At 43.9% G+C, this 18,847-nt stretch overlaps 3 protein-coding genes across 4 annotated transcripts; 1 reads left to right on the forward strand and 2 right to left on the reverse strand.

The window, feature by feature from the left end:
- Positions 1 to 12: 12 nt before the first annotated feature.
- On the reverse strand, positions 13 to 2,778 carry LOC144462530 (E3 ubiquitin-protein ligase TRIM21-like). The gene is made up of 2 exons (XM_078166547.1): positions 2,548 to 2,778; positions 13 to 1,953 (listed from the first exon to the last, which is right to left on the reverse strand). The coding sequence occupies exon 2, from the start codon at positions 1,949 to 1,951 to the stop codon at positions 311 to 313; it is 1,641 nt and encodes a 546-aa protein (XP_078022673.1). The 5' UTR covers positions 1,952 to 1,953; positions 2,548 to 2,778; the 3' UTR covers positions 13 to 310.
- Positions 2,779 to 2,961: 183 nt separating this feature from the next.
- LOC144462526 (E3 ubiquitin-protein ligase TRIM21-like) lies at positions 2,962 to 10,567 on the reverse strand. Of its 2 annotated transcripts, none has more exons than XM_078166540.1 (4): positions 10,383 to 10,567; positions 9,554 to 9,836; positions 7,432 to 7,590; positions 2,962 to 5,975 (listed from the first exon to the last, which is right to left on the reverse strand). In XM_078166540.1, the coding sequence occupies exons 2-4, from the start codon at positions 9,825 to 9,827 to the stop codon at positions 4,549 to 4,551; spliced, it is 1,860 nt and encodes a 619-aa protein (XP_078022666.1). In that variant the 5' UTR covers positions 9,828 to 9,836; positions 10,383 to 10,567; the 3' UTR covers positions 2,962 to 4,548. The 2 variants fall into 2 exon arrangements, with proteins under 2 accessions (XP_078022666.1, XP_078022665.1); XM_078166539.1 differs by having other exon boundaries at positions 9,554 to 9,839; positions 10,383 to 10,566.
- An 810-nt stretch (positions 10,568 to 11,377) lies between these two features.
- Positions 11,378 to 15,671, forward strand: LOC144462562 (mitochondrial import receptor subunit TOM20 homolog). The gene is made up of 5 exons (XM_078166630.1): positions 11,378 to 11,392; positions 11,670 to 11,725; positions 11,902 to 11,948; positions 13,319 to 13,461; positions 15,004 to 15,671. Exons 1-5 carry the CDS (start codon positions 11,378 to 11,380, stop codon positions 15,046 to 15,048), a joined length of 306 nt encoding a protein of 101 aa, XP_078022756.1. The 3' UTR covers positions 15,049 to 15,671.
- The last annotated feature ends 3,176 nt before the right edge of the window (positions 15,672 to 18,847 follow it).

Genomic DNA, 18,847 nt, shown 5'->3' on the forward strand with positions numbered 1-18,847 from the left:
TAACACAGTAACTTCTCAGACTTATTTTTATTGTGGTTCTTCGTGTAAATACGACATATTACCATCAGCTCAAACAACAAATACAACATGTGTCATCACCAAGAAAGATCACTCTGAATCAGAACTTCTAAAACCAGAAACAAAAGTTTGCAGAAACAAATGTGTTACCTATGTAATAAGATACATATAATAGGAATAATCTTAATGAAGTAGAAATCAATCGCAAGTCTGTAGAAAATAACATATAAATTACAGTTTTCACACTAAATGTTTCTTTGAATAGAAATAAATCAGTACATGAAATAAGTGATTATTTTACTCTGACAGGAGAGATGATCAGAGGTGCAGAGTTTTTACCGCCATCATTATTACAGGGACTGAAGTATGGGAAGAGTTTCTCAGTGAAGGAGCAGCCAGTAAAGGAGTAGATAAGAGCTGCAGCATCTACGTCATAAAAGGAGACCAGACCCTCCTTATAATCCACAAACACCCCCACCTTCTGAGGACGAGACTTCAGAGAGAGACTGACTGGAGGGCCAGCAAGAGCTTTGTACTCATTTCCATTTCTCAACCATATAGTCCAGAAACCATCCTGGGGTCTCAGTGTGATGTCTCCCTTCCTGTTGATCGACTCTCTGGCCACTCCTAAATCCCAGTTAGTCTTTCCTTTAACTTGAACCTCAAAGTAAAATCTGCCTGAAAAGAAACTCTGCTTTGCTAAAATAATAATAAAACAAGAAAATCTCTCTGGGTTGTCTGGGAGATTCTTCTTCACATCACCATATTTCACTTGTTTCCCATCATCAGACAGGATGAGATAGGGACTTGCTGTATCAGGATCAAGAGTCACATCCACTGCAGACTGCTGGACCCTCTTCAGCTCAGCTTCAAGCAGTTTCTTCATCTGTTCACTGAGTGTCTCCTCCAGCTGAGACACAGCTCTCACCACAGTCCCCTCAAATGATGGTGGATGGACGCTGACCTCTGTCCAGTCTTTGCAGAGTCGAGGAGCTTTCAGGGACTGGACACTCTGGAGAAGATGGAGGTGGTCTTCAGAGTGTGAGAGCTGCTTCACCTCAGTGTTTCTCTTCTTCAGCTCAGAGATTTCCTGTTCCAGCTCTCTGATGAAGCCTTCAGCCTGTTTCTGTGTCCTTTTCTGCTTCTCTTTAATCGTGTCAATGAGCTCATTCAGGCCTCTCTCAACAGACTCCTTCAGAGCAGTGAAGACCTGAACACCTTCTGCTATCTCTCTGTCTGCATCTTTCTCACTAAGGCTGACTGAGTGTTTGATCTCCTGAATCTTCAGTCGTCTCTTCTGGATCATCTGCTGAATTTCAGCCTCTGTCTTCCCCAGCTCAGCCTTCTTTCCTTCATATTCTTCTTTCAGAGGAACAACATCATGTGTCTTGTGGTCTGAAACAGTGCAGAGTGTACAGACACATGTCTGGTCGGTCTTACAGAACAGCTCCAGAGGTTTATCGTGCTTCGTACACATCCTGTCTTCCAGGTTCTCCACAGGGTCGATCAGCTGATGTCTTTTCAGGCCTGACATTGTCAGATGAGGCTCCAGGTGAGTCTCACAGTAGGAGACCAGACACACCAGGCAGGACTTCAGGGCCTTCAGTTTGGTTCCAGTGCAGACGTCACAGGGAACTTCTCCTGGTTTGGCAGCTTGTTGCTGTGAGCTGCTGCTGCTGGCTTTCTGTTGAGCTGACTGTCTGAACTGAGCGACCATCCCAGAGAACAGAGTGTTGACCCTCAAATCAGGTCTTATGGTAAAAGTCTCTTTACATAAGGGACACTGGCACCTGTCACTAATATTCCAGTGTTCAGTGATGCAGTTTTTGCAGAAGTTGTGTCCACATGGTGTGCTGACAGGATCAGTGAACACATCCAGACAGATGGAGCACAGTAACTGATCTTCAGATGGCAGATAGTTTGCAGCAGCCATATCTACACATGTAGTGGGAAAGAAAAAAAACATACAAACACTCATTTTACAATTTTAATAATTTGTTTCATCTGACAGGAATGTTATTACTGTTCCTTGAAGTTTAATACATGATATTGGGTAATGTAGCATTTAATCATACATGCTGTGTTTTGACCTGCACTGAGCTGTGAGCAACTGCAATCACTTAAGTCGTGCTGACGAACTCACCAAACTGGTAAAACAGCACAGAATATGTTCACATCTTGTTGTGTAGATCAGTTTATATTTAAGCAAAGCATCACACTTCCTCCAGCTGCTTCACATTAAAAGCCTCCTGCTGGTTCTCTGTTAGAGGCTTTTATTGTGAAACAACTAGAGGAAGCACAGAAAGCAGTATGTAGGAAGTGATCAGTTAAAGTGACCTAATACAGAGACTGTTTAAAGCTGTCAAAGTGAGCTACTGTACAGTGGGTCTGTGGACAAACAGCCACAGTTATATTGTTATCCGTTTCATAAGTATGAAGAGAAAAGAGTGGAACTTGCTGTCTGAGTGTAGCTGAAGTTTAGTGTTAGTCCTGGTTGTTGAAAGTGTAAATATGATCAGCTGTACTCACCAGTGTTGGGCAGAGACTCTGCTGTGTTGTTGACAAAGACCTGATGAAGTCAGTGTGAATTTTCTTTTAGAGAGAAACAGAGACTTGTCTCGACTGCAGCGTGGCTCACACTCTGACTAACTTAACTTTCATTTCCGGAGTGTGAGGTTGCAGCTCTCCTCTTTCCAGTGTTGCTCCGCCTCTCACTGCAGCTCTGTTGGTCAGGTTTTGTTTCCTCCCTCTGATTTACACAGTTATTGGGAAGCACCAGGGTTTTCTCTGGATAATATGGAGCAAAGGTGGAGCTGTACCTGACAGGTGGGAGGAGTAACTATTGTGAAATGGTGTTGCTGACCTTTATCATGTGTGTTGAAACTTAAAGGTGTTGTGTTTTTTAGTTTAGTTTATTGGACACAGAGAGAGACACCACACATATCTGATAACACGGTAAAGTCCACAGCTTATTTTTACTGTTGTCCTTGATGTAAAGACATGTCACCATCAAATCATACAACAAATACATGTATCATCAAATAAAAAATCAACAAGACAATCATTGCTTTTTAAATCATATTTGATTTCCTTTCTGCATCAGATGATGATGACTGAGATAATAAATGAACTCCTCTCTCACATGTATGAGGAGTGTTTGGTGCTCTGCGTGGCAGCAGTACAGTAACTCTGGGCTCATCATTCCTTTGTGTTGTGATCCATCTAGTGGTCGTTGTGTGTCATAACACCAGTTAGTGGTCTACATGGAGGCCTGTTGTTGCTGCAGTGTAGCAGGGAGTCATGTCCAAGTGGTCAGACATGAGGAAGGCTGTCAGGTCTCCACAAATGTTGACAAGTTACATTAATACCCTGCACTCATCAGTTATTGTTGATGACTCTGTCAGAGAGATTATACACCATTTGTTGGCAGTGATGACATTTGTCTTGAAAATATAAGGTCAACTCACAACATAGAAAACTAAAGTTATTGTTGTCAGTCTTGTTACCTGCAAGAAGAACTGTGGAAGTTAAAGCAACTTGTGCTCAACATATGACAAAGCCTGACACTGCAGATTTTTATTGAATCAAACCCCATGTTTCATGATATTTATGGCTGGTATAAAAAGCTATATCATGTATTTAGAGTCAGTAATTCCCTCTCTGTATATAGTAGTGTCCATTGTCAGTGGTGATGGCCTTCACACACATGAGGGACTGACAGGAAACGATGCAGCATGTAATCCAGTGTAATTCTGTCTCATTGATATCAGCCTCACTGTTACTGTTCACTCTCCTACAGCCGGACTGGATTCAGTCACTGCTAGTGGAAACAAACATTTCCTCCTGACACTGCTTCACATTAAAAGCATCCAAGTGATGAAAAACAAGGGGGCTTTTATTGTGAAGCAGCCACAGGAAACACAGTGTGTTTGTCAGGAAATATAACTTATGTATAAACCAGGCTTTTCTGTTCAGTGTTTAATGTTCAAGTCACTGCTTACTCAGGCCTTGTGTTAAACAACTACTTTATTTTATTCAACAATCACATATTTACAGATTTCTGTGACTCATAAACCATCTCACCAGTGTTCACAAAACACATTAAACCTGTCCAAAGTCACCAGTAATTATCAAACCACTTCCCAGATAAATGAATCAAGTAAAAAATCAAAAAGAAAAATTTGCAGTATTTTTTCCCAAATTTGTTCAAAGTCAAACTGCAGCCTGACATATTTGGCGTCTTTACAAACAGTGATTTCTTCTGTCAGTGAGAGTAAATGTCTGTGGGTTTAACAGAGGTTTAAACAGATATTCTCCACATAAAGTTTGTGTCATGATGCAGAGTTGAAGACATGAAAGTGTCAGATTAACATGCTGCCTGTGTGATGGGATACAAACAATAAAACATCTTAACAATGAAGTGTACATCAGCACAGTGAACAGATTCTGCAGAAAATAAGACGTGAACTATACAGGATTCACAATACATGTTTCTTTGAATAGAAATAAATCAGTACATGAAATAAGTGATTATTTTACTCTGACAGGAGAGATGATCAGAGGTGCAGAGTTTTTACCACCATCATTATTACAGGGACGGAAGTATGGGAAGAGTTTCTCAGTGAAGGAGCAGCCAGTAAAGGAGTAGATAAGAGCTGCAGCATCTACGTCATAAAAGGAGACCAGACCCTCCTCATAATCCACAAACACCCCCACCTTCTGAGGACGAGACTTCAGAGAGAGACGGACTGGAGGGCCGGCATTAGCGTCATATTTATTTCCATTTCTCAACCAAATAGTCCAGTAACCATCCTGAGGTCTCAGTATGATGTCTCCCTTCCTTTTGACCGACTCTCTGGCCACTCCTAAATCCCAGTTAGTCTTTCCTTTAACTTGAACCTCGAAGTAAAATCTGCCTGAAGAGAAACTCTGCTTTGCTAAAATAATAGAGTAACGAGAAAATCTCTCTGGGTTGTCTGGGAGATTTTTCTTCACATCACCACATTTCACTTGTTTCCCATCATCAGACAGGATGAGATAGGGATTTGCTGTATCAGGATCAAGAGTCACATCCACTGCATACTGCTGGACCCTCTTCAGCTCAGACACAGCAAGTAGCTTCTTCATCTGTTCACTGAGTGTCTCCTCCAGCTGAGACACAGCTCTCACCACAGTCCCCTCATATGATGGTGGACAGATGCTGACCTCTGTCCAGTCTTTGGAGAGTTGAGGAGCTTTCAGGGACTGGACACCCTGGAGAAGATGGAGGTGGTCTTCAGAGTGTGAGAGCTGCTCCACCTCAGTGCTTCTCTTCTTCAGCTCAGAGATTTCCTGTTCCAGCTCTTTGATGAATCCTTCAGCCTGTTTCTGTGTCGTTTTCTTCTTCTCTTTAATGGTGCTGATGAGCTCATTCAGGCCTCTCTCAACAGACTCCTTCAGAGCAGTGAAGACCTGAGCACCTTCTGCTATCTCTCTGTCTGCATCTTTCTCACTGAGGTCGACTGAGTGTTTGATCTCCTGAATCTTCAGTTGTCTCTTCTGGATCATCTGCTGAATTTCAGCCTCTGTCTTCCCCAGCTCAGCCTTCTTTTCTTCATATTCTTCTTTCAGAGGAACAGCATCATGTGTCTTGTGGTCTAAAACAGTGCAGAGTATACAGACACAAGTCTGGTCAGTCTTACAGAACAGCTCCAGAGGTTTATCGTGCTTCGTACACATCCTGTCTTCCAGGTTCTCCACAGGGTCGATCAGCTGATGTCTTTTCAGGCCTGACATTGTCAGATGAGGCTCCAGGTGAGTCTCACAGTAGGAGGCCAGACACACCAGGCAGGACTTCAGGGCCTTCAGTTTGGTTCCAGTGCAGACGTCACAGGGAACTTCTCCTGGTTTGGCAGCTTGTTGCTCTGCCCTCTCTCTGATCTGATCCTCAGATGGCAGAGTGTTTGCAGCAGCCATATCTACACACATTGTGTGAAAAGAAAAGCAGAGACAAAATATTTTCACTGCAGACCTCCACATTATTTGATGCACATGCAGGAAGTGGTAAGGTATCAGTGGAAGCTTACATTACATTAGTTTATATTAGTTGTTATTTTTTATATTAGCTCACTGCTGTAAATGAACAGAACAGATCAGACCTAACCTGTCTCCCCTCTGTGTCTCTATTCAAGTTAAAGTGGACAGGACTGAGGGGGCTTTTTTTCCCATTAAAAGAAAATGCATTGATTTAACCATGCAAAAGAATAGAAAGGGCAGAAACTGCCAAACCTCAACAAAGAGCCACTGCTTCAAAATCAAATGCATTTATTAATCAGAGCACTATCATAAGAACTCAGCACTAGCAGAGATTTGAGGAGGCTATATTTTCAGTTTATGAAAAATGATCTGATCAAAATCAGCAGGAAGAGGGCAGCAGTAGAAACAGCTGTTCTCTCTTTTTCTGAAGGGTTCTGGCAGTCTATTAATCGATAACCTTAGCTCCATTTCAGCATTGCAAAAAATAGGCTACAACCCTCTTGTGATCGGTAATGTTACTGTTGTCGCTATGGAGATAGTAGTTTTAAATCCCTGACGACTCTGACCTGCATTCAGCGTCTCTGCTCCTGCAGAGCTGAGAGGACAGCGGCCGTTCAAACTGCCTTCACCAGCCTGACTGATAGCAGACATTTACTGAACCAAGATAGCTTTAATATCACCATGGAAAGAAATCGACTGTTTCATTGATTCATTGATTTTATTAACCAGTCCACCGTGGCGAGGGAGGGGAATCTGCAGCTTAGAGACAGATTGGGAGCAGATTGATCAATGAATATTTGGTCAGTAAGTTAAAAACACATACTGCGGGATATTTGTGGGATTTCTGCTGTCTGTGCAGATTACACTTCACTTAATACCACACATATAGACTTGGACTAAAAAAACGCAGGGCGTGTCTGGTTACCATGGAGATGACTGAAACATTTGCTCTTTCATTTCTCTGAGTGACACCTGTCAATAGTGTCATGCAATGTGCCACAAAATCAGCCTGTAAGACCCTTCCTGGCACTGGCCCACTGGTCTTTCTCTATCCTGTGTGTGTGCACCCACTCTCACACAGACACATGTAGACACACACGTAGACACACACACAGGGCCGTGCCTGACCAATTTGGCACCCTAGTCACGATATTTGCTGGCGCCCCCTTCTTGAAAAAATGTCTCTTTTATTAATTATTAAACAAATGTTACATTGCAATAAAGACACAAAATAAAAGGTACTGCACACAAGAAACTTTTTTATACAACCTTCAGTTGCAGACAGTGCAACATGCATCATTGATTCTCAGTTCTAAGTCCAATAGAGGGTGAGAGAGAGTGGCACTGGCAGGCTGCACTGCACTGAAGTAGAGGGGACAGGAGAATGTGTAATCTTACCTGTGTCTCCACTGGCAGGCTGCGCTGAGGTAGAGGGGATCGGAGAATGTGATCTTATTTCTCCACTTAATTCTCCACTGGCAGTCTGTGTGTGGGAGGGACTGGGAGATGCACTTGAGGCAGAGGCTGCATCACTTGGTGCTGAGGTGGATGAGGTGGCTGCACTTACATTAGGCCCAGGATTTGCAGAGGTGGGGGATAAAGAGGAGATACGTATATTTGACAAACTGGGCTTTTACAATATATTAATCATTAATAGTTGTTGATTGTGAAACCATCACGGCATAACCATAATAGCACCTAACATTACAGCCTGCCTTGATCTACTGGCATTTTAAACACAGCAAACAGCCAAAATATAAAAAATGCAACTGTAACATCACAAATTGCACAAATCTGAAAATTGGAAAACATAAATATACAGTATATGAATATATGCCTGGTTGGTAAACAGTGAGTGGTTTGTGCAGCAGCACACTAACATTAAACATTAAAAGAAAAGTTAGGCCAATATATTAAATCATGTTGCTTATTCATTCCATCAAACACTTTGAGTCTTTCTTTCCAACTTTCTCTAAGATGGGAGCAACATTAACTGACATTAACTCTAGCTGAATGCTGAAAGTGTTCCTAAAACAAGTGGCTAATGAAGTCGCAGTAACATTGACGTCACATAGCAGTAGCCTAACCGCTAATCATTAGCGGCTAATGAGCTGACGTTAGCTTGCAAGTGCTTAAGTAACTGTAACTTAGGTTGAGTTCAGGGTATGAAATTAACAAAATATTCTGGGGGCAATTTTGGCCCCCACGGTCTAAAAAATGGGGGCATTTTCAAAATGTTTGGGGGCCATTAAAAAATTGTAATTATGTTCTAACAATAAGCACATGAAAAGCAAAACCAACTAAGATAGTGTCTTCACTCTTCAGTAGAAACCATTATAAATGAAATAAATAATGGGTTACATAAAGTTATGGTTGCAAAATATCACTCAGATTTCCTATAATTCAACCAGTTTAAATGTGATGATTTAACCATTAATCTACTGATTGCAGTACTAATGTTTCACCACATTACAGTTACTTTTACTGTTAAAAAGGCCAAATTACTATAAATTCCTTAGATGCAATCCTGGAAGTAAGTTAATTTAAAATTTAACATTCATTCTACCTTAATTTTTCATTAATTTGTCATTGTGTCGACACAGATCACCCAAGAAATGGTTAATTACTTATGGTACAGCAAAGCCCCCTCCCCTTCTCTGTCAGATTACTCTCACGTAATCAGTGCAATCTCGTTGATTATGTCTGGAAAATGAGTTGTAGACGTGGCGGTAAATTAATTTAATGAAAATAAAATTATACTTTAATGTCAGATTGTAATACTGTTAAAAATATAAATACATACAGTTGTTTCGAAAACCTGGGGGCAATTTTGGCCCCCGGAACATGGCTTTTGGGGGCATTCTTGGATAAATTGCGGGCCAAATGGCCCGTGGCCCTTGCTAATTTCTGACACTGGTTGTGTTTCTACCATTTTAGATGAAGTGTTTCATCACATCATTACCTCGGTCTTGTTCACGTTTCTTCTCCTCTTATTTTCTTTTTTTTTTAACTGCGCCCCAGAGGGCTTTTGCCTCTTCATGATGGCATTAGCATGGCAGGAGGCACCTGACTGTCAGTTTGTCACTCAGCAGCATCACATTACAGAAGACGGCAGGTAGCGGGGGGAGGGGGGAGGGACCGTGGCGAAATTGGTGCTGCCTGCCAGAGAGAGGCAGAAGGATGCCAGGCAGGCAGCAGAAGAAATTTAAATTAGAAATATTATTTCATTATTATTTAAAGACGTATGGCTATATTTACTGTTGTTGTTTTGTAGTGTATTGTCTAATTTTTCGAATAGAATGGGGAAGAAAACGAAAGAAAGAAAAAAACACCTCACTCTCTGGCGCCCCCTGGCATGCTGGTGCCTCTAGCATTTGCCTAACCTGCCCTATGGGCAGCACGGCCCTGCACACACACACACACACACACACACACACACACATACTTTTTGCACCGTCACTTCTGAAATGAATCAGGCGTGAACAATACAGGTTGAAAATACAGATAGAGTCTCACTGACCTCGTGGTCCTGAGCTGGTGTCTGACAGACTCTGCACCAGATCATTCCTGTTGATCTTCTCTAAGACCTTCTTGGTCACATTCAGAGCTCCATCCAGTGTATAGCTGCTCGCCATCACATTCACTGTGTCCCGCCTTTCTGCTTCCTCCAGTTTGGACACTTTGATGGCTTGGTAGCCTTCCAGGATGTCAGGCTGCTCCAGGTGCCATTTGAAGTTCTTAAAGTCATCTTCTGTCAGATCCTCCAGAGCGTTCAAAAGGTCCTCTGTCGTCATCGTGGCCTCCTGCTAAAATCAGACAGTAGGAAGGAAAAGTGTAACACAGATGTATCGGAGCAGCAACAGGGGTTCTGATTGGCTGACACGGGAGCTGTGTTGGTGTGATTTGTGTGCAGAGTCTGGACAGTCAGAGAGTCAGAGCCATCTTTGTGTTAGACCAGGGAGATACTTCCTTTTAACCACGTGTTCATGTAGACAACCTGCTGCATCAAAGGACCTGTGTACTGTGCGTGTTACTAGAGGATTAACACAACAAAGATGTGGTATTACTGTAACTGTGTATAATTTTGTGAAATAGTTTGATTTGGAATGACGTGTCGTTAAAGGGAGTAAAGGGGGTACGACGTTGTTGACAGGCTATCACACAAAGTGAACTGCTACCTCAAATAAAATTACAGATTTCTCAGTATAGTTGGAAACATTCTGGACAGTGTAAGTACACAACTCAACAAATATATAGAATAGCTTCAGACAACACGGACATGAAAATCTCACGTTACCTTGTTACCTATTATATCTCCAGAAACAGTAAATATGATCAGCTGTACTCACCAGTGTTCAGCAGACACTCTGCCGTGTTGTTGACAAAGACCTGATGAAGTCAGTTTAATGTTTTTTCTAAGAGACACAGATCCGTCTCAACTGTCTGAACTCTACTGCGACACTTGTCAACCTTTAAGGAAGTTTAAGGAAGGTGACGCAGAAATGTTGTCTTTCCAGTTTCGCTCCACCTCTGACTGCAGCTCTGACGGTGAGGTTTGTTCTTCCTCATATTTAGACCTGATTTTAATCACATTTTTTTTCCTTGACTTAGCATGAATAGAAGCTAACCTGTGATCTAGTTACATGTTTTTAGTGGAAGCACTGAGCAGTGTAGGCACAATGTGAAAAGTGGAAGAGTAATGCCGGGTTCAGACTACATGATATCAGCCCGATTATAGCCCAATGTGGTGTCGTACGGTGTCTCAACTCTGCCACTATTGTTTTATTTTATTCCTTTATATCCTCCATTATGAAGAAAGAACATTCTTTGCTAGCTTGATGCTAATGGCAGTACTCAGCGGGTTGATAAAGTGCCTCTGCTGTTTCCTTTTTACTCTGTGTGCTAACGTCCCTACAGGAAATATCTAAAAGCCTGGGCTGTTGCTGTCCTACAGTTTCCACGGCAGCAGATCGCTCTGTGTTCCTATTGGTCAAAGTGACGGCTGTGACGGGAGAAGAAAATCAAACATGCTAGACTTTCTGTGGGGACGTCGTCTACTATGACACACTACACAAGATAAAGCAATGGATTATTGCGTACGACACTCATAGTCTCAGCTGAGAGAATCCCTTCATTTTCTAAAAAAGGCTTTTATTGTGAAACATTTGCAGGAACTTCCTGTGGAAGATTTAGTGCGCTACTTCAAATGTAGCTCCGCCCATCTGGGGATGCTTTTTACGTTACTACAGTAACATTTCAGCTGAGACATGAACAGACACAGTGACTGATATAATACTAATAATAATGAAGATAGGACAAGAATAATCTGATGACATCACACAGCATGAAAGACGCCCAGGTATGATTGGTCATGGACCAACATGTAGTCTGTCATGTCTGTCAGCCAAGTCACGGCACGACTTTATGACTCCACAGTCACCTAATGTGACATAATGACTGTTGGAACAGACAAAACTGTTGTGTAGTGTGAACCCAGCATAAGAATACTCAATACTACTGGCAGCTCAAACAACTTCCTGGACGATTCTAAAAAGGCGTCATCAAGGTGTGTCAGTGTTTGGTTAACAGTACAGTGACTCCATGCTGGTTGTTCCTTTGTGTTGTGATCCATCCAGTGGTCGCTCTGTGCCATAACACCAGGAAGTGACAGTATAATGGAGACTTGTCAGCTGTCAGTGATTAAACAAGTTCGACCAAAGTCATTTCAACTTTTGAAGGAATAGTTAAACCGCAAAAAAAAACACAGCTTGTTGTTTTCTTGGTGCATCAGCGGTGGATTTTAATGTAGTAAACCTGATCACGTGGCCTCTGACTGAGTGTGGTGTTTGTGTTGTGTTTGTGTTGCAGGGAGGAGAAAGCAGAAGGCAGCCAAAGAGAGGGCAGGCCTGGCAAAGGTGAGCACCAACACCACACTGTGCCGTAACACTTCCTGAAATCAGCTGTCAGTTCACAACAAATCAGTGTGCGTTATGGTAAGGGGAAAAAACTGATGAAGTTGTAAAGTATAGTAAAATATTTCTCAGTGACTCAAAAATGCAAAAACATTTTAGTGAAATAACAGTTTATAACAGGTTGGGAGAGAGTTACTGCCCCAGGCAAAGGAGTTCAAATATCTCAGGGTCTTGTTCACAAGTGAGGGTAGAATGGAGCGTGAGATGGATCAGCGGACTGACGTGGTGAAGAGAGAGCTGAGCCAGAAGGAAAAGCTTTTGATCAATGGCCCATCTACCTCATGAGCTTCAGGTCATGACCCAAAGAATGAGATCGCAGATACAAGTGGCTGAAATGAGTTGGGCTGGGCTCAGCCTTAAGGGGGATTTATACTTGTGTGGCAGACCCTACGCTGCCGCCTACGCACGTGGTAACACAAATGTATCGGAGCAGCAACAGGGGTTCTGATTGGCTGACACAGGAGCTGTGTTGGTGTGATTTGTGTGCAGAGTCTGGACAGTCAGAGAGTCAGAGCCATCTTTGTGTTAGACCAGGGAGATACTTCCTTTTAACCACGTGTTCATGTAGACAACCTGCTGCATCAAAGGACCTGTGTACTGTGCGTGTTACTAGAGGATTAACACAACAAAGATGTGGTATTACTGTAACTGTGTATAATTTTGTGAAATAGTTTGATTTGGAATGACGTGTCGTTAAAGGGAGTAAAGGGGGTACGACGTTGTTGACAGGCTATCACACAAAGTGAACTGCTACCTCAAATAAAATTACAGATTTCTCAGTATAGTTGGAAACATTCTGGACAGTGTAAGTACACAACTCAACAAATATATAGAATAGCTTCAGACAACACGGACATGAAAATCTCACGTTACCTTGTTACCTATTATATCTCCAGAAACAGTAAATATGATCAGCTGTACTCACCAGTGTTCAGCAGACACTCTGCCGTGTTGTTGACAAAGACCTGATGAAGTCAGTTTAATGTTTTTTCTAAGAGACACAGGTCCGTCTCAACTGTCTGAACTCTACTGCGACACTTGTCAACCTTTAAGGAAGTTTAAGGAAGGTGACGCAGAAATGTTGTCTTTCCAGTCTCGCTCCACCTCTGACTGCAGCTCTGATGGTGAGGTTTGTTCTTCCTCATATTTAGACCTGATTTTAAACACATTTTTTTTCTGCTGGCTCAAGGTAACACCTCCTTCACAGTCAGATTCATGGGATTTCAGTGGTTCTTGTGTCAGAGTCCTTCCTCTGGTCTGTGTGGAGTCTCTCAGTGCATCTTAACGTCTCGTGCTTGTGCTTCGCTCCACAGGAGACTATGAGAAAGGTGTGGACCACCTGACCAACGCCATCGCGGTGTGCGGTCAGCCTCAGCAGCTGTTGCAGGTGCTGCAGCAGACTCTGCCTCCACCCGTCTTCCAGATGCTGCTCACCAAACTGCCCAGCATCAGCCAGGTGGGCCACACACTTCATTCTTTAGTCTTTACATGGTTCTCCGCTAGTCTTCATGTTCTCTCACACAGAAACAAGAACCACCAGAACAAACAGTTTAAAATCACACAGTATCAATAAAGACAAATATAAAGATCAGACAATAAGTTAAGGACTCGACATGAAAACAAAATTTTCACAAATAAAACAACTTATCAAAAACAACTAAAGGGACTTTTTGAAATGAAATCTCCTTGTGATGAGTCTGATGTTGAAGATGGGGAGTTTATTAAAGAACAATTCTCATCATATAATGTGTTAATGGACCAGAAACCAGCAGCTGATCAGAGCTCACTTCACATTTTAGTGGTGGAAAAAGTAAAGTATATAGTAAATATGGTTTACTGCAGTAAAAATACTAAAACCACACAGTGAAAACACTTCAAGTAAAAGTCCTGCATTGAAAAGCTCACTTAAAGGGAAAGCTTGGATTTTTTTGAAGAGGGTTGTATGGGACACTTATCTATAGTCAGTGTATTACACACAGTAGATGTCAGTCGGCACGGCCCAGTTTGGTGAAGCAGGCAGGAGTCTGACATGGACGCTAAATGATATATTTTGGTGGTCTGAGTTGAAGGTGTGAGAAAGAATAGTATCAGTAACATTGTTAACACTGTGCTACATTACAGAGAAATACAAACCGTACTAATGAACCTTCATTAATATAGGCCTATATTTTATCTCCAAGTGCACGTCACACACTGAGCGAGCCGCCTGTTAATGACGCTGTGGGCTAATGGGCATGTAGCTACTTCCATGTTTCACATGATACGTCATGTTTGTAGTCGACCAATGAAGATGAGTTTACATATCACCTTGGGTTCGTCCTTCACCTTCTCAAAATGATGCCACACTTTGGATTTCCTGCCCGACATGTTATTAACTAGCCTGTGGAATAACCGCAGGTACCAGCCCTGGAAATTAACCTGACTCCTGTCTGACTGCAGAGCGTGGACACTTCCTGTGTCTGTCCTTTCAAAGTAAAGTCACACATGGTCCAGTCATATACTGTAGGTTTGGATATATTTTGACAAGGTGCAGCTCCTAATAGAGTTTCATATTTGTTTCTTGTTTTGTCCTGCGACTAAGCGACCAATGAAGTTTTGCTGACTAATGACCTTTCTGGTCGACTGTTAGGGGGCAGCCCTAGAAGCTAAGTAATCTACTGCTGTGGACGGGGAAGCAGCAAAACATGTTTTAGACACCTTAAAATCAAGTGTACGCTATTATTGAGGGTATGAAAAAACAAATTGTGTTTTGCTGACACTGCTTGGCTACAGCGGCTCATGTGTAAACATGAAAATGCTAATGGTCCTATCTAGAGCCAGTGTACAAAGTATAATATTTACCTCTGAGATGTAGTGGAGTATAAGGTTGCATAAAAAGGAAACACTCATGGAAATTACCTTGAATTTGACAGTCCATCTTCATCCTGATTGGTAACTTCACCCTGTTAACTCTTTAATGTGTGTCTGTCTCTGTTTGTGTTGTCTTTCTGTCCTGCAGCGTATTGTGAGTGCACAGAGTCTGAGCGAAGACGATATAGAATGAGAGGATGCAGAGGAAACACCCCCCCCCCCCTCCTCTTCCTCACCCTCCTCCTCCTCCTCCTCCTCATGTGGACCCTTCCTCCCATGACGACCTGCCAACACCTCGGCCTCCATCACTCCGGCCGACGTCCATCACTTCCCATCAAGGCGTCCAAAGGGAATTAGTTTTTTATTCCTGGTTTATCCACGACAGTAGTGTTTGTTTGTTTTGACTTAAATGACCTGTTTTGGGGTGTAAAGAGGATCTGGATCACAACGTCCAGACAAATACAAGAGCCCGTCCCCACTCCACCATCAGTAGGTTTGTACTCATGAGCTGGACTGGCTGTTAACATGAATCCTTCCTTCAGGGTGGTGTAGCTCACATCCTGACAGCATCATGTACCAGGTTTACACTGTCTGACATGTTCATGGTTATCATGATATCAGTCGTAGAAGTGACACAAACAGGAATCTTCTGTCTGCTCGAAGGCTTCACAAACTATTTATTGTTTTTGTTATCAGTCGTCTTTCTGTTCGCTCTCCACTTGGAAACACTTTTTAAAAAGTGATGAAATGTTTTGTTCATAATAAAGAGGACGGCCCTCTTTAGGAAGAAAATAAAAAATGTGAACAAATTATAAAGTTGTCTTTTGAGTTTATTTTATTATCCTTCCACCAACTTAATGTGGTGGAGGGGTTTGCTTGTATCAGTGAACCTTGGAGCTGTGTTGTCCGGGGCTAATAGCTCCTGGTAGGGTCTCCCAAGGCAAAGTGATCCTACGGGAGGGGCCAGACTAAGAGCGGTTCAAGAAAACCTTGATGAAACCACACTTGAGGGAAAAGAGTACCTCGCCCAACATGGGGACACTCGGGGAGGGGGGGACTCGCCAACAAGCATCAGGTGGCCAGGCCTAGGGCCATGGGGCCGGGTTCATCCCAAATGAATGACATGGAGCTACCCTGCCCACCACCCACATGGACTCGCATTGGGGCCAGGTGCATTGTGTGCCAGAGAAAGGCAGGGGCGTGGACCCGGGCATGCTGACTCCTGGTGTCGCAGACTGGCTCTGGGGACGGGGAACTTCACCTCTCTGGCGGGGAACCAGAGCTGGTGTGGGAGGGAGAGCTACACCAACTAGATAGTTAGGCTCACCTTTGCACACGAGGCCAGTTGAGGAATCAAACTCCTGGCGAGGAGCTTGACTCTTGCTTTTTCGGAAGTTGCCCAAGGTGAGAGACATTGGGCGAGCGTGGGGATACTCACAAGTCCCCAGCTGAATGCCACTGTGTTGGAGTTCTTCCCAAGGAACAAGAAGGTGGCCCCAGTTGGACTGCGAGTAGCTTAGAGGAGGTCTCTGACTGTTGTTTGTGCGTATGCATCGAACAGCAGTACAGAGTACCCGGCCTTCTTGGAGTCTCTGGGCAGTGTCCAAGAAAGGGTACGGACCAGGGTCTTTATAGTTTTCCTGGGGGACTTAAACCTTCAATACTCACGTGGGCAATAATGGAGGAACCTGGAGGGGGGTGATTGGGAGGAACAGCCTGCCTGATTTGAACCCAAGCAGTGTGATGTTACTGGACTTCTGTGCTATTCATGAATCGGCCATAATGAACACCATGTTCAAACACAGGGAGGTTCATAAGTGTACTTGGTACCAGAACGCCCTAGGCCAAAGATCGATGATTGACTTTGTGGTTGTACCATCAGATCTACGGCCGTGTGTCTTGGACACTCTGAGTGAAGAGAGGAGCAGAGCTGTCAACTGATCACCGCCTGGTAGTGAGTTGGATCAGATGCTGGGAAAAGCTGCCAGGAAGACCTAGTAAATCCAAACACGTAATGGGGGTGAACTAGGAACATCTGGCAGAGTCCCCTATTCATGAGGTCTTCAACTCCCACCTCCAGAGGAATTTTTTTGCGCATCCCAGGGGAGGTTGGGGACATGGAATCCGAGTGGCCCATGTTAAATCCTTCATTGTAGAAGCGGCTGCAAAGATGGACTTTTGGTTGGCCTCAAAGAAGCCAGAGGGGTTGTGGGAGCTTGCCCATCTAGTCTACATGTGCACTGTGGACTTGGAGAACGCATACAACCACGTCCCACAGGGAGTTTTGTGGGGTGTACTGCAGGAAGACATGGCACTGGGGTTGCTGCTCCATCCGGTCCCTGTATGACCAAAGTGATCGCTGTGTCCACATACTTGCACAAAGTCAAACACGATTATGGTGGGTGTTGGCCTCCACCAGGGCTATCCCTTGTCTTTGATTGTGTTTGTGATATTCATGGACAGGATTCTGAAGCGCAGCTGGGGGGAGGAAGGGGTCCGGTTTGGTGACCCAAGAATTGCATATCTGCTTTTTGCAGATGATGTGGTTTTGTTGGCTTCTTTACACTGTGACCTCCAGCATGCACTGGGGTGGTTTGCGGCAGAGTGTGAAGCAGTCAGGATGAGAGTCAGCACCTCGTCTGAGGCCACGGTTCCAGAAAATGTTAGAAAATGGTGGACTGCCCCCTCCAGGTTGGGAGAGAGTTACAACCCCAAGCAAAGGAGGTAAAGAATCTCTGGTTCTTGTTCACAAGTGAGGATAGAATGGAGCGTGAGACGGATCAGCAATTTGGTGCGGCGTCTGCAGTGATGTGGGTGCTGCGCCGGACCGTCGCGGTGAAGAGGGAGCTGAGCCAGAAGGCAAGGCTTTTGATTTACAGGTCCATCTACGTCCCAACCCTCACCTATGGTCATGAGCTCTGGGTAGTGACCAAAAGAATGAGATCACGGATACAAGCAGCTGAAACGAGTTTCTCCTGGAGGGTGGCTGGGCTCAGCCTTACTGTGCATTCACACCAAAAGCGTCATGAGCGCAAGTTGTCGCTCACGTTCCTGGCATCGTGCTGCCTGGCAGCTCTGGCAGGGCTTGCAGAAGGCTGCCAAGGTGCAGGGCTTTCAAGCTGCGCTGCAGAAGATCTCTTTCTTTCACTGTCCCGCCTTGAGAATATTCACGGTCTGCAATTGGCTGCTGCTCGCTGCTGCTTCGGCAGCGTCGCTGCTCATTTGCATAAAGTTGAGCTTCTTTCAACTTCTACTTGATGCTCCGATCGCTGGCATCGCGCTGCTCGCTGCGGCTCGCTGCTGCCAACGCTCCAGACACCCTTCATAGCAAGCGTGCATTGAAAATGAATGGCTGCCGTCCGCTTATGACGCTAATGACGCTTTTGTTGTGAATGCACAGTTAGAGATAGGGGGAGGAGCTCGAACATTGGGAGGGAGCTCGTAGTAAACCTGCTGCGCCTTCACTTTGAAAGGAGGTGGCTTGGACGTCTGATCAGGATCCTCCTGCGCACCTCCCGTCAGAGGTGTTTCAGGCATGTCCCTGGGGCAGACCAAGACCATGCTGGATATCTCGTCTGGCCTGGGAACACCTTGGGATCTCCCAGGAGGAGCTGGAAAGCGTCTCTTGGGAGATGGATGTCTGGAGTACTTTGCTTGGCCCTCTGCCCCCGCGACCCGGCCTCGAGTAAGTGGTTGAAAATTGAATGGAAACTGGCGATAGTTGCAGGACGAGCCATTATTATTCAAATTTGGCGCGAACGTTCACTTGGAGATGTTATTTACAGGTTTCAAACAGGTTTACTCTGATACCATGTGAACGCAGCATCAGTGGAACAGTTCAACAGCATCTTTGTACAAATTCTATTTAATGCAATACAACAACTACAAAGTTATAAATGGTGTATTTTAATTTAGTCTTTGTCAGAGAAGTGTGATTCAAATTAATTTTAGTGTTGTTCACCTCCAGCAGACAACACAAACATTTTCACTGA

The sequence above is a fragment of the Epinephelus lanceolatus genome, chromosome 3, assembly GCF_041903045.1.
Source record: "Epinephelus lanceolatus isolate andai-2023 chromosome 3, ASM4190304v1, whole genome shotgun sequence".
Classification (NCBI taxonomy): Eukaryota; Metazoa; Chordata; class Actinopteri; order Perciformes; family Serranidae; genus Epinephelus; species Epinephelus lanceolatus.